At 36.6% G+C, this 15411-nt stretch overlaps 1 protein-coding gene across 2 annotated transcripts in view; it reads left to right on the top strand.

Annotated features, from left to right (window-relative positions):
- The window catches only part of LOC120302655 (ATP-dependent translocase ABCB1-like), a 68208-nt gene extending 53458 nt beyond the window's left edge, over positions 1-14750 (top strand). For both annotated transcript variants that reach the window (XM_039331424.1, XM_039331425.1), the window contains 8 exons: positions 51-254; positions 3354-3454; positions 3989-4129; positions 5308-5464; positions 6212-6409; positions 8130-8336; positions 11904-12050; positions 13107-14750. In XM_039331424.1, the coding sequence (XP_039187358.1) occupies positions 51-254; positions 3354-3454; positions 3989-4129; positions 5308-5464; positions 6212-6409; positions 8130-8336; positions 11904-12050; positions 13107-13313 (1362 nt within the window). In that variant the 3' untranslated portion in view covers positions 13314-14750. The remainder of the gene's footprint in view (positions 1-50; positions 255-3353; positions 3455-3988; positions 4130-5307; positions 5465-6211; positions 6410-8129; positions 8337-11903; positions 12051-13106) is intronic.
- The last annotated feature ends 661 nt before the right edge of the window (positions 14751-15411 follow it).

Here is a 15411-nt window from a genome sequence, read left to right as displayed (position 1 = left end):
GTTCATCTACTAAATTGTTTTAATATTCTTTTTCTCCTCTCCTTTCTCAGGCTACAGGGGAAAGGTTAGGTCTGATTGCCCAAAACATTGCTAATCTTGGGACTGGAATTATTATATCATTTGTGTATGGCTGGCAGTTGACTCTTCTACTTCTGGCTCTTGTGCCAATCATTGCAGTAGCAGGACTCATTGAAATCAGAATGCTATCTGGACATGCTGAGAAAGATAAAAAGGAACTTCAAGGTGCAGGGAAAGTAAGTTTTTGATCAATCCTTCTCTTGAATAGCAAATCCAAATACTGATGAACAAGCTGTACTGAAACCAAGAAAGAAACACTGAGAAAAACAATTTAACTATTTTTTTCTTGATTCTCTTACAATCTATAGTAGCCTCTTTCAATTTGTTGTTCTCCAGATATTTCAGGATTACATCTCCCGAGACTCTGTAAGCATTAAACAAGATCTGATGCAAGATGCAATGTGCATTCCCAAACAGGAGTTTGCCAACTAATTAGAGGGGAACATAACTAAGTCAGAATATCAGCAAATAGCCCGAGCCTGCAAAGATGAAGTGAAGAAAGCCAAGGCTCAAAATGAACTAAGGCTTGCGACCAAAGTCAAAAATAACAAAAAAAGCTTCTTTCAACATGTAAAAAAACAAGAAAAAAGTGAAGGAAATGATTGGTCCATTAGTGGGTGGAAGTGGCAAGAAGGTGACAAGCAACAGGGAGAAAGCAGAACTATTTAACTCATTTTTTGCATCTGTCTTTACACAAAGGGAAAAAAAAGACCAACCTATCAAAAATAGTGCCATAAAAAACAAAACAGAAACACAAGTTAAGATAGGCAAGAAAATGGTTAGGGAGCACCTGTCCAGCCTAGATGAGTTCAAATCGCCAGGACCAGATGGACTACACCCCAGAGTTCTCAAGGAACTGGCAGATGTGATATCGGAGCCACTGAACTATATTTTTCAAAGATCCTGGAACACAGGGGAACTACCAGAGGACTGGAAAAGAGCTGATGTAGTTCCCATCCTCAAAAAAGGAAAAAAAATGGATCCAGGAAATTACAGACCTATCAGCCTGACCTCAATACCTGGGAAGATCCTGGAAAAGATAATCAAACAACGAATCAATGAACACCTAGAGGCAAACAAAGTCATTACTAAAAGCCAACATGGGTTTGTCAAAAATAGATCAGGCCAGACAAATCTTATTGCATTCTTTGACCAAGTGACAAAATTAGTGGATCAGAGGAATGCTGTGGACATAATTTACTTGGACTTCAGTAAGGCATTTGATAAAGTAGATCACAACCTACTACTTGACAAGATAGAAAAATGTGGGGTAGACAGAACCACCACCAGATGGATCCGTAGCTGGTTGACCGGCCGTACTCAGCGAGTGGTCCTCAATGGAACTGCATCTATATGGAGGGAAGTGTGTATTGGGGTGCCGCAGGCTCTGTTCTGGGCCCAGTACTTTTCAACATCTTCATCAACGATTTGGATGAAGGGATAGATGGGGAACTCATCAAATTTGCAGACGACACCAAGCTGGCAGGAATAGCCAAAACTCCAGAAGACAGGCTTCAGATACAGAAGGATCTGGACAGACTTGAACACTGGGCACTAACTAACAAAATGAAATTCAATGGTGGAAAAAAGCAAGGTTCTACATTTAGGCAAGAAAAACCAAATGCACAAGTACAGCATAGGTGGCACCATGCTCAATAGTAGTAACTGTGAGAGGGACCTCGGAGCCCTAGTAGACAATCACCTAAATATGAGCCAGCAGTGTGCTGCAGCTGCCAAAAGGCCAACACAGTGCTAGGCTGCATTAACAGAGGGATAGAATCAAGATCACGTGAAGTATTAATACCACTCTTCAATGCCTTGGTAAGGCCACACTTGGAATACTGCATCCAGTTTTGGTCACCACGATGTAAAAAAGATGTTGAGACTCTAGAAAGAGTACTGAGAAGAGCAACAAAGATGATTAGGGGACTGGAGGCTAAAACATATAAGGAACGGTTGCGAGAATTGGGTATGTCTAGTTTAACGAAGAGAAGGACACGGGGGGACATGATAGCAGTATTCCAATATCTCAGGGGCTGCCATAAAGAAGAGGGAATTAAGCTATTTTCCAAAGCACCTGAAGGCAGGACAAGAAGCAACGGGTGGAAACTCATCAAGGAGAGAAGCAACCTAGAACTAAGGAGAAACTTCCTGACAGTGAGAACAATTAATCAGTGGAACAGCTTGCCTCCAGAAGCAGTAAATTCTCCAACACTGGAAGTTTTTAAGAAGAGACTGGACAGCCATTTGTCCGAAATGGTGTAGGGTTTCCTTCCTGAGCAGGGAGTTGGACTAGATGACCTCCAAGGTCCCTTCCAACTTTACTATTATTATTATTATTAGTCCTCTGTTAGGATTCGTACTTCTAGTTCTCAGAGTCCCAGTACAAATCAAGGTATCAGTTGGGGAAGATTGAATCCTAACAGAGGACTAATTAGTTGGCAAACTCCTGTTTGGGAATGCACATTGCATTTTGCATCAGATCTTGTTTAATTTGAGTACTTGTGGTTTCCATTTTTCTTGTATTTGGGAAGAAAACCTTTAAGACTGTTATTAAATCCATCCTCTCGCCCAGATTGTTTTCCACTTCAAAAGATATTACAGTTGCTGATGTTAGAGCTTAATGCTGCAACTAACATCTCTCTCTTCATCATAGTGATTTCAGTGATTCTGGCTGGTTTCCCAGGATTTAGAATGAGAATGAGTTTTTGTCTGATTCCCAATCCTGCCCATAAAAACTATTCAAAAAAAGAAGCAAAAGACATTTAGAGTAGTCATCAAGTTCTGATGATATCAGAACCATATCAGATTTTGTCCTGTATCCCTTGAGAAGATCAGGAAATCAGATGCAGTCTCCTGCGCCTCAAAAACCTCCACACCTGATATATTTAATTTTGGGTTAGTGTTATTAATGAAAATATGATATTTGTGGCTTATTCAATAAATGATACCTAATTTTTCCATGAATTAGTATGATAAGTAGTACTCTGTCAATGTTTATAGCAGATACCAAGAAGTAACTATGCTTCCAAAATTAAAATTTGGTGGCAAATATGTAAAACTATTTTGCCATAGTGTCAGAATATAGTGTTTTTTATACCTTTTTGCCAAGATATTTTTTCCTCAGAGTGATGGTCTTAAAATATCATCCTAATATATTAGGATTAGAAAATGCCAATTTGGTAAACACTAACCCAAATTGTGCTTCTTGAAGCAAAATTCAAATTGGAGAGTTCATTATTTTCTGTTACTACTGTATTTTTTGCATTTTACAGATTGCAACAGAAGCTATTGGAAATATTCGAACTGTAGTTTCCCTCACTCAAGAAAGAAAATTTGAACAAATGTATGGAGAAAGTTTGAACAGACCTTACAAGTAAGAAATATTAAAATGTCTTGGCAACATTTGAAAACAATGAATTAGAAATTGAAGATTTTATCACAGCCTTTTCCAGTATAATGCCTTCTATTTGTAACAAATTACTTTATTTATTTATTTATGAGACTTATATACCGCTTTAAGTGCAAGCACTCTCTAAGCGGTATACACCAGTAAGCAATGTATGTATATATTTACATTGCCCCCAACAATCTGGGTCCTCATTTTACCTACCTCGGAAGGATGGAAGGCTGAGTCAACCTTGAGCCGGTGAGATTTGAACCACTGACCTGCTGAACACAGTCAGCTAAAGTGGCCTGCAGTACTGCACTCTAACTGCTGCGCCACCTCGGCTCATAATTACAACTTCTATCATCCTCTAGAGATCCTTAAATATAGGTTTGTACTATATTAAGAAAGATTAGCATGAATTATTCATATAGAATTCTGATGGATTTTATTTTATTAATAAATGTGCAAGGAATGTATCAGTATGAAAAAACCCCAGCTTTTTTCCATTTTTTGTTACAGAAATTCTATAAAGAAAGCACATCTTCACGGACTAACTTTTGGCATTTCCCAAGCAATGTTGTACTTCTGCTATGCAGGCTGTTTTCGTTTTGGTGCCTACCTTATTGCAAATGGATATGCGGATTTTAAATCTGTATTCTTGTATGTAACACTACAATATTTAAAAAACTATTCCAATTGCATCATAGTATACTAGAATAGCACCACTGAAATTGTGATTAACTAAATGCTAGAATGGGTGGCCTGGTAGGACAGTTAAAGCTTCAAGAGGAAGAGTAATATTTATGTGGAAAGATTGATCTGCTGGGCACTTTAGAAAAATTCTGGAACCATGTGCTGCAAAAATTAAAAGAATGAATAACTTGGTTCTTACAATAAATGGAGATCTAGACCCTTGTCTTGTTAATCTTGACTATTTAGGCAGAGCAAAGATTAAGAGTAAAAAAATAGCATTACTACATAAGGAATAAAATTGGACATCAGGAATAATGAGTTGGCATGAGATGAAAAGCAATATTGATCAATTTAAATTAATCTTTGGCATGTCTGACTATGATGGTGATCTAAACGTTAGTGAGCCATTTCTCTAGAAGTAGCACAAGAGCAATTGTTTAAGCATTTAATTAAAATAGGAAATACAACAGTTCATGAATTCCAATGATAATATGGCAGATAACTACCATAATATTAGAATTACTTTTTGCATGATTGATTGGAGATTTTTGCACATGCAGCTTTTTCCAGAATAGAATACTATAGTAAAGCATTTACAGCATTAGAACAGTGATGACGAACCTATGACATTCCACAAAATTTGGTAGATGCCAGCATTTACCAACACCCAACAACAATTATTTTGTAAAGTACACCCCATTCTTGTGCTTTTTTTAGAGGCTGCATGAGAATGGGGTGTGAGACTGGGGTATGCTCTTGTGCAACGTCCAGACCCTCCGAAAATGATTTTTTTTTACTTAGTTCATTTCATTAATTATTAAATAATACATAACACTACATATAATTGACTGCATTTTTAAAAATGAATATTAAAAAATATGGGGGGGGGCAGTGACACGCCAGCTGAGTCAAGATAGGCATTTTCCGAATTTTTAACATGGTGAGTCAAAAGGTTTTGCCATTACTGCACTAAGTCAGTCTTTCACAACCTGTCTCTTCCAAATGCATTAGCAATGTTATTCCCTGATTTCCCAGTTATTATGATAATTTCTCATTAACAACAAAGAAAATATAAAATGTTCATGTACCCAGCTCTTCAGTAATGTAACATGTGTTTGTCCTGTTTTGTTATTTTGTTGTTCCAGAGTATTTTCCTGCATTGTATTTGGTGCCATGGCCGTAGGGCAAACCTTTTCAATCACACCAGATTATGCCAAAGCCAAAATATCTGCTGCTCATATGTTCATGTTATTTGAAAGAGTCCCATCTATAGATAATTACAGTGAGGAAGGAAAGAAGCCTGTAAGTTGATTTTTGGACACAATTTCAATACTTGACTTAGCTCTATGAGCTATTTATTGGGAGATTCATAAGATTATGTGAGCCATATTATTTCAACACATGCAGCCTAATAAATTATCAGCCTTTCTTTTCACAGGCATAGATAATCCCAACTATCTATTTCATTATGAGCTATTTATTGGTAGATTATGTGTGCCATATTATTCCAACACATGCAGCCTAATAAAATTATCAGCCTTTCTTTTCACAGAAACAGGTATTCCCAACTATCAATTTCATTGTAAATAATGGCATATTGAATTGTGCTATTAATTTGGCAATTATGGTGCAAAAATCAAGATATTGCATACTTCACATTATTGTACTAGTTTCTGTAATCCAGATTTGTTGATTTGTTTAGTCCAAGTTTTGTTAAAATTATTCAATTATCAGAATTCCTACCTAGAAATCTAGACGTGTAAACTCAGCACATCTTGATTGTGCAAGAATAGTATGTTCATTTAGAAGTCATTCCTCGGTGCCATCTTCCTTCTGAGGCTATAATATTAAATTACAGCTCTTTCAGTCTTAGAAGGCATTAAAATAGCTTTTTAATTAGAATGATACCTTTTAGTTTTAGCAAAGGAAAGTTATAAAATAATTTGGATGGCTAATACCACTAAAACTGCTTGCTTTACTTTTGATATGTCTCTTTTATGTATTTGTCAACCATTTTTCTTAACTGTATGGATGTTGCTTGGATTCTAGGAAACAACGAATAGCAATATAGCATTTAAGGAAGTGGTTTTCAACTATCCAACCCGGCCAGATGTTCCAGTGCTTCAAGGTCTGAATATTGCTATAGAGAAGGGGCAAACCCTGGCGCTTGTGGGAAGCAGTGGCTGTGGAAAAAGCACACTAGTCCAGTTGCTTGAAAGATTCTATGATCCCCTCAGTGGAGAAGTGGTAAACTCATTTGGATTTTGCTTATATTGCTTTCAAACTTCAAATTAATTTTTTTTTCTCTTTTTATTGAAAATTTTTATTTTTTAAAACATACAATCATTTATAAAAATACAATAAAATTTTAAAATAGAGAAACCCCCCCCCCTTACCCTCCCTCCCACCCCCACCCCCCCTCCCTTCACTTCCCAGAGCAGAATACAGGGTTAAGAAAAAAAAAGAAAAAGAAAATTATAATAATTAAAAAAAAGAAAAAAAGAGAAAGAAAAAAAAATATCATAATTAACCTTTAACTCCATAACTTATAAAACAATTCTCTATAATATTTGATATTCATTCATAAAATAAATAAAACTTTTTAATTCCATATTTTTTCTGAATATAATCTATCCACCTTCCCCATACAGTAATATATCTTTCTTGTGTATGATCCTTTAAATAAGCAGAAATTTTTGCCATTTCTGCAAAACTAGATACTTTAAATATCCATTCTTCTAAAGTAGGCAAAGAATCTTTCTTCCAATATAGACCTACTAGTAACCTTGCTGCAGTTAATAAATTCAACATCAAAGTAGTTTCTTTTTCATTTAAGTCAACAAAAATACCAAGTAAAAATAGTTGAGGAGTAAACTTTATCTTCTTTCTAAAAATCTTTTGAATGTTCCACCAAATCATAATCCAAAAAGCCTTTACTTTTTTACAATTCCACCAAATATGAAAGTATGTCGCATCATTATTGCCACATCTCCAACATTTGGGCTGTATGTTGGAATACATACAAGATAATTTTTTAGGATCTAAATGCCATCTATAAAACATTTTATAAAAATTTTCTCTCAAATTTTGAGCTTGTGTAAATTTAACATTTCTTATCCAAATTATCTCCCATAAATCCAATGAGATCGGCTCCTCAAACTTCAAATTAATGTAATACAATGCTAGATAATAAAATATTCCTACTCAGAATTGAACCCTAGCTGCCAAAATCAAGCACCATTTTATTTTTTTTTAAATATTTTTTTTATTTTCCCTCTGGGAATTTTGAATATCTTTAAAAAAAGATGGTCTTATTGGAATTCATGCTGTGGTATATAAATGAAGAGTGAGGTCCCATGTCTTACTCTGCGTCATTGTCCTTCAAGCTTTTCCTGGAGGCACCTCCATGTCAAGAATAGTTTAGGGCAATTTAAGAAATGGGGAACTTGTAACCTTTGGGTGTTGTTGGACTGTAACTTCCATCCTCCTCTTTATATTGATTATGTACCTGGAACTTAATCCAACAACATTTTTGATATAAAGTCAACTTGGGATGAGGTAAAATTTGATCTAAACGTTTCCTTTCTATTTCATTCATCCATTTATTCCATTCAAATTATCCATTAAATTGATCATATTTTCATCTTCTTTCTTGTGGGATTTTCTGTCATTTTTCTTTTGTGATGCCTGATTGATTGATTAGATGCCATCAAGCCATTTTCAACTCTTAGCAACTGTAGATATAGATTTTTCCCCATGACAACCTATCCCTAGCCTATTCTTTCAAATATCCTTACAATATACTCAGTGCCACTATAACTGAGGTCAGACACTTTCCAGCTCGTTGTCCTCTTCCTTCTTTGTAAGGAAAAGCTTTCAGTATGTCTGATAACATTTTTGAAGGCTAATATCCATTGTACGTCACAAAATTATCGGCCTCTAAACTGCAGTAATTCTATTTTTTCAGCTTTTGGATGGTGAAAATGAAAAGCAGTTAAATATTCAATGGTTGCGGTCTCAGATTGGAATTGTTTCTCAAGAACCAACTCTGTTTGGCTGCAGTATTGCAGAAAATATTGCCTATGGTGATAACAGTAGAGAGGTATCATTTGATGAGATATGTGAAGTAGCTAAAGCAGCCAATATACATTCCTTCATTGACTCTTTACCAGAAGTAAGTTCCTTTTCTAACGTATCTTTCATTGAATTCCTAGGTGTGCTTTCTCGGTAGCAAAGAGACTTCTTGATGGTATAATGTTAAGGAGTTTTTCTTGATGTGGAAATTAAGCAAAATGTTGCCATAAAGAATAACAGGTTGCATATCCATGATAGCACTTAATTAATTATGTTTAAAAAACGTTTAGCAAATTAAAATTAGAGGGTTAGAATTATCTCTTATTATACTAAGTTGTATGATTTCTTATATGTAATTTATTTATTCATCACATTTCTATGCCACTCATCTCACCTAAGTGATTCCTAAGATTTCTTATTATTATTTTTACTACAAGAATTTTCACACTATTAAATGCAATTATATATGCATAGAGGTAGTTTTCGACTTATGAGCCCAAAATTTCTGTTGCTAAGCGAACATTTGTTAAGTGAGTTTTACTCCATTTTACAGCTTTTCTTACCACGGGTTTAAGTGAATCATTGCAGTTGTTAAGTTAGTAACATGATTGTAAAGTGAATCTAAGTTCCCCATTGATTTTGCTTGTCAGAGCATCACAAAAGGTGATTACGTGACCTTTGGACACTGCAACTGTCATAAATATGAGCCAGTTGCTAAGTGGTTAAATTTTGATCATGTGACCATAGGATGCTGCAATGGTTGTAAGTGTGAAAAATATCACAAGTCACTTTTTCAGTGCTGTTGTAATTTTGAATAGTCACTAAACAAAAAGTTGTAAGTCAAGGACTAACTATACACTAATATTTTCCCAAAATATTTCTACACAAATGTTAATATATTTCTACATAAGTTCTAGACAATTTACAGTTCTAAAACGATTGATTTATACTTGGCACTTAAGTACTTGCAGGGGTGTTTACTCGAATCTGAATCAGCCCAACCTATTGAGTCATCCTAGAGAGAAACTGTTTTCAGTTCCTCACTTTAATGAATTGAATTGAAGCTAAAAGTTCCCCCTATCCCTGCTGTACCAATTATCCCTGGTCAGTAAATTAGCAGGGCAAGTTGCAGTAATCTAATTGAGAGATAACAAAAAGTTCAGGTTCCTGATTCAGAAAAGGTCACAATTGCGTAGTTGTCCTGGTCACGCCCACCATTTTTTGCTTCAGCAAGATCCAGGAGAACCCTCAGAGTTCCCCTGCTTCTTCAGAGGAAATGTCATTCATGACTAAAATTAGAATTATTTTGGAACAAGAGACTTCTCCACAGAGAGCAGTTCCATCATGCTCAAATTCAATTTAGGTTCTATTCAGTATAATTCCAGATCCTCACATCTTCCAGGCATCAAAACAGGACTCGTACCAAATCTCCCACTCAGCACAGATATATATATATAAATTGGGGATCATAAATATATAATATTAATTATACCTCAGCCCATATTAATAAAAAATATGAGGTAAGGAGAAATTCTGGGCACCCCACATGGAAATAACAATAGGGCTCAGCCTGTCCATCCCCACCAACACTTATTGGAATAGTAGGAATAGAACCACTACAGAATAGTGTTGTTGATTCCCAACTAGGAAGCAATATACAAGGATACTATCGTTCTGAAAAATTTATTTATTTATTTATTTATGAGACTTATATACCGCTTTAAGTGCAAGCACTCTCTAAGCGGTGTACACCAGTAAGCAATGTATATATATTTTACATTGCCCCCAACAATCTGGGTCCTCATTTTACCTACCTCGGAAGGATGGAAGGCTGAGTAAACCTTGAGCCGGTGAGATTTGAACCGCTGACCTGCTGGACACAGTCAGCTAAAGTGGCCTGCAGAAATATCATTTCATAGAAATATCTCTCATACAAGTCCTGTCATAAATCATCTATGTCAGCAACCAGTGCAGTTTTCATTTCATGCTTAAACCTGAGCCCCAGTTAAAAGGAATTCATGTACAGGTAGTCCTTGACTAACAACCACAATTGGGATAGGAATTTCAATAGTAAGTCATTGCATTTGTAAGTTAAGGCACCCAATTTTACAATGGTTGTTAAACAAATATATTCTTCCAAATGGGTGTTCTTTGCCTGAAACTGGCAAAAACCACTGGAAACTGGCAAAAAGTTGCATATTCAGAAATGTCACCAGGGATGCTACAAGAAGTCATAAATGCAAGCCAATTGCCATACACTTGAAATGCAGTCATGTAACCATGTATCTGGGCAGGGGGAGCGCATTTTACGTCAGCCAGAAATGCTTTCCAAGGCCATCATAACTTCAAAAGGTTGTTAAACACCCTGTTGTAAGTCAAGGATTACCTGTAATCTATTTTATCTAGAGTTATTTGAACTTGTTATATGCAGAAGGTTATTATGAACTACAACTAACAACTGCCTGCTGAGTTGGGAGTATTTTTTCATTTTCTCCAACTACCATAAAATGATTGAAATGTCCGCTCACTACCTACAGAGCCGTGGATATTGAGGTATATACCGTGTTTCCCTGAAAATAAGATCTTTTTTGGACCAAAAGGCCCATTAGGGCTTCTTTTCAGGGGAATGCCTGACTTTGCAGCCCACCATCTCACTATCTAGTTGCTCGCGGCCGCAACAGGGCAGGAGAGTGGGCGTCGCACCACTGCCACTGCCATGAGATGAGGCGAGGCAGGTGGGAGGGTGGAGCTGCCCCATGTACCCATACCCGCTTACCTTAGGGCCCCCGCAGCCAGGCAACTCCTCACTACGTGACCCCCTCCCACCCATTCAATGACCCGGCTGCCCATCCACCTCTTCTCTTTCACTCCCCTTCTGAATTGCACTGCTAGGGGAAGTGACAGCGAAAGGTTCTGCCACTGCTGCGCAACAGCTGTGTCTGCCGCTAGACACTGTCCTTGGCTCTGAAACAGCAAAGGGGGACTGAGTAATGCAAGCGAGGTCACCTGCCTCACCTCAACTCATGGCGACAGCTCCAGTGCGATGCATATTCTCATACCCCATTGTAGGGCAGTGAGCAACCACATGGTGGGACAGAATGGGTGAGCTCTTAACTAGGACTTATTTTTGGGATAGGGCTTGTATTAGGCACACGCCAAAGAATCAGGCTAAGGCTTATTTTTTGGGTGGGTCTTATTTTGAGAGAAACACGGTATCCTTGGTATATGGCTGTTTATATGACATTAGTAGGGTTAATTAATTAATTAAGCTTTTTACCTCTTTATAAATTTCACTTTTGCTCAACTTGGATTATTGGCAGTCTACTAAGAGATTGTACTTTAACTGAAATGCTCCCCAAGGAAAGAACTTCAGAGAGAAAGAGAGAGAGATAAAGCAGGAATTTTACATGCAAAGAATCTAGCTTCTTCATTGGCATAGATCAGGGGTCCATGAACCAGCACCATGCCAGCAACTGGTCCACCCAAACAAGCGAAGCCTTATCTGCAGGATGTAGGCAGCACACAAAACCACACCTCCTTCAGTCCATGGAAAAACCTTTCTCCACGGAATCAGTCCCTGGTGCCCAAAAGGTTGGGGGCCACTGGCATAAATGATCATATTAATTGATACACCAATATTTATTGAAATAATGTTGATTACTTATAGAAATACAATACTGCTGTTGGTGACAAAGGAACTCAACTCTCTGGGGGCCAAAAGCAGCGCATCGCTATTGCCCGTGCTCTCCTCCGCCAGCCAAAAATTCTGCTGTTGGATGAAGCAACCTCTGCCCTTGACACAGAAAGTGAAAAGGTAATTATTTTCTCAATACAGAAAACATAGGCTTCCAATTGGGAAGATTTCACAATACAGGATAATTTGAGGCAGACCATACCTAAATAGTAAGTACATGAAAAAAAAAACCTCTTCATTTGAGTCCCTGGCTATTTCAATTGAACTGGAAATGTTCCTTTTTCTAGTTGTTGTTGATGTTATTTAAAGAACTTAGGATAGGATTGGGTAACGTAGGGTAGGGTAGGATAAGATAGAACAGGACAGGACAGGACAAGATAACCTTTATTATCATTTTTTAATGTGAGTACACTGGCACACATTAAAAATGAAAATCTGTTGTCTGCTCTCAAAAGAAAATATATATCTGCCAATACACAGACATAACACGCATATACACATGCTATAAACATACGTGTGTATGTGTATACACACACATACATACACCTACACCCATACCTATATATGCACACATATACATATATATCTTATATAAGGAAGCTAGGCAATTCATAACAACCAGCAAAAATAATAAAAACTAAACAACCATCTCATCTGGTGCCCAGCCACCACACTATTAGCTTCCTGACTCAATCCCCATCCTAATTTAATGCTTGGCAGAAGAGGCAGATCTTCACAGCTTTTCAGAAAGCTAAGAGGATATGGACCTCTTCAATCTCTGGTGGGAGTCTATTGCATAGGAATGGAATGACTAGAGAAAAAGCACACTGACTGCAGCAACATTTTAGGGATGGGAACGAAAACATGTCTATCGTATCAGACTTATTGGGACAGACAGATATCAAGAACCAATTTTAGCCAGCATGGACAATCCTGCCAAATGGACTAATAGTTTGCTTCAATATAAAAGAATTTGAATTCTTCGGCATCTAGCCCCCCAGTGACTAAGTCAGTAGGTCTCCAAAAGGATTCACAACTAGAAAATTAACAATAGCTCAAATTAAAACATGAAGCTGTTTCAGAGTTAGATGTACATTAAGCTCCTAGTCACACATGTTCTCAAAAATAGAAGAGGATTTTTTTCATATATTAAAATACATTTTTTCTTTTCAATAGGTTGTCCAGGAGGCTTTGGATAAAGCCAGACAAGGTCGTACCTGCATTATAATAGCTCATCGCTTATCAACAGTGCAGAATGCTGACAATATAGCTGTAATCCACAAAGGGAAAGTCATGGAACAAGGAACACATCAGCAACTTCTGGCTGAAAAAGGAATTTATTATTCCTTAGTCAATGTACAGGCAGGAACAGCTCATGTATAAATAAGAAAGTGAACATTACTTGAATTAATTTGATTGATGGGTTATGTAGCATTAAGTTGGGTTGACTCTTAACGACCAAACAGATAGATTTTCACCAGGAATTATCTGTCCCCAATTTAATCCTTCAGGTCTTCTATAGGTGCATTAATTGCCACAGTAATTGAAAACATCTGTCTTGTCAGGTCCTCAAGGATCAAGAAACATATGTGGAGTTATTTCTGAGTAGTTTCCTATATTGTTCCTCACCTATTAGCAGAAATCTTACCAAAGTAAAGCAAATATTTGCATCACCATACATATACTATGGGAATTGCTAGAGAGGAATTGTTTTAACTCTTCCTCCCGACCAAACTTCCAATGCTTTGCTGACTCTGTGCCTTCTGGAATGCAGCCCTCCTTCCTGGGAATCTAGACTACATTCCACCACAGTTCTTTTCTTTTCTTCTACTTTTCTCAGCCTTATAGACCTTTTCAGAGAACTAGGTCTTTATATAATGTACCCAAAGTATGATATTTGAACCTGATCATTTATTTGTGCCTTGAGAAAGAATTCCATGTGGATCAGTTTCATGATCCAATTTTTTCTAATCATGATATTATCAGGAATTTTCCCCAATACCAAAGTTCAAAAACATCAATACCCTTTCTTCTTGCTTCTTCAAAGTCCAATTTTTACATCCATAGAGTGTTATAGAGAAAATATGGTCTGCAGATTTCTAATTATTTAGGTATACATATCTTTTCTCAGGACTTCATTGCTACTCTAGCAAATGCTAGCCTAAGGAGTATTTCTTAGCTGTTGGTTCCTTTATTGTTGAGAAACAATCTTAAAAGTGAGAAGTTGTCACCCCGTTACCATTTTCCCAGCTTCCTGCAATATATAGTATGTTCAATAAATCAATATAGATCAGTTCAATACATAAGAGAAGGATACACAGTTTTTTCTCTCCTTTGCCAACCTGGAGCCAGTCTGTTTTGTCATGTTATCTCCAATAGCATCGAGAATTTGCATGAACTAGCAAGTATAGAAGATGCTATTCACATTCTTACATTAAACAAGATAGCCAAATTCCTAAGAAGGATCACTAACATTAAACATCTGTTCTGCATTCCAGCACTCTTTGCTTATTACCTTTGGCTGGCTAAACTGAGCACTTTATAATCTTGACAGCTGTATTTGCATGATGACTTCAAGAATTTTATCACCATCATCTTCCCTATGAAGTGATGGATCAAGAAGTTTCCTTTGTGACCATACAATGCAAAATGACATACTTCAGGTTTTAAATGTATATCTAGAGCTTGAAAACTAACACTTGTATTTTGGAGAGGTGAAAGAAATATGAGAGACATGCTTTAAAAGCAATTATCTCCAGTGAAAAGAGACAGTTGCTAATATCTGTTCAATGTCATTAAATAAAGTTTCAATAACCAGTGGGTTTTGGGTCATTTGTGTGAATATAGTTTATTTTTTTAAAAAATGCCTTTACAGGAGGGATATTTGGAATCACAACCTATTGTGACATTAAAAGTGAATCAGAGTTAAATTCTGGGAGAGAGGAATATATATATTATCTTTATAAAGCCAAATGCATAGAACAGAACAACATTGCAATAAAGAATGTATAAGAATTGATTAACTTTTTCTGAAACATTATAAAAAAGAATTACTTTTTCTGAAACATCACAGTCATATTTGGTATACGTTTATTTTATATGTTTATTTTAATTGGAGAAATTTGCTGGGTGTATTTATTAACCACATTTATGATTTTTAATGTATATTAGTATATAGATTTATGACTAACTTGCATACTAGTTACTTCTCACTTATAACTCAAACTTCCTTTTGCTATCCACTGAAATACACACAATTAGCTCTCCCCACTTACTATTCAAAATGACCAGGAACAGACATCTTGAGATAGCTGGGGATTTGACGTTAGGCCAGGGCTAGACTTCTATGAAGCCCTACAGCACCTTATAGAATCAACACCAAAAAATGATGTCCTTATCATCATAGGGGATTGGAATGCTATAGTAGGAAGCCAATAGATAACCAGAATAACAGGCAAGTTTGGCCTTGGAGTACAAAATG

The sequence above is a fragment of the Crotalus tigris genome, unplaced genomic scaffold, assembly GCF_016545835.1.
Source record: "Crotalus tigris isolate CLP2741 ecotype Arizona unplaced genomic scaffold, ASM1654583v1 scf7180000024437.13266115, whole genome shotgun sequence".
NCBI lineage: Eukaryota > Metazoa > Chordata > Lepidosauria > Squamata > Viperidae > Crotalus > Crotalus tigris.
This window is presented reverse-complemented; position numbering and strand designations above follow the sequence as displayed.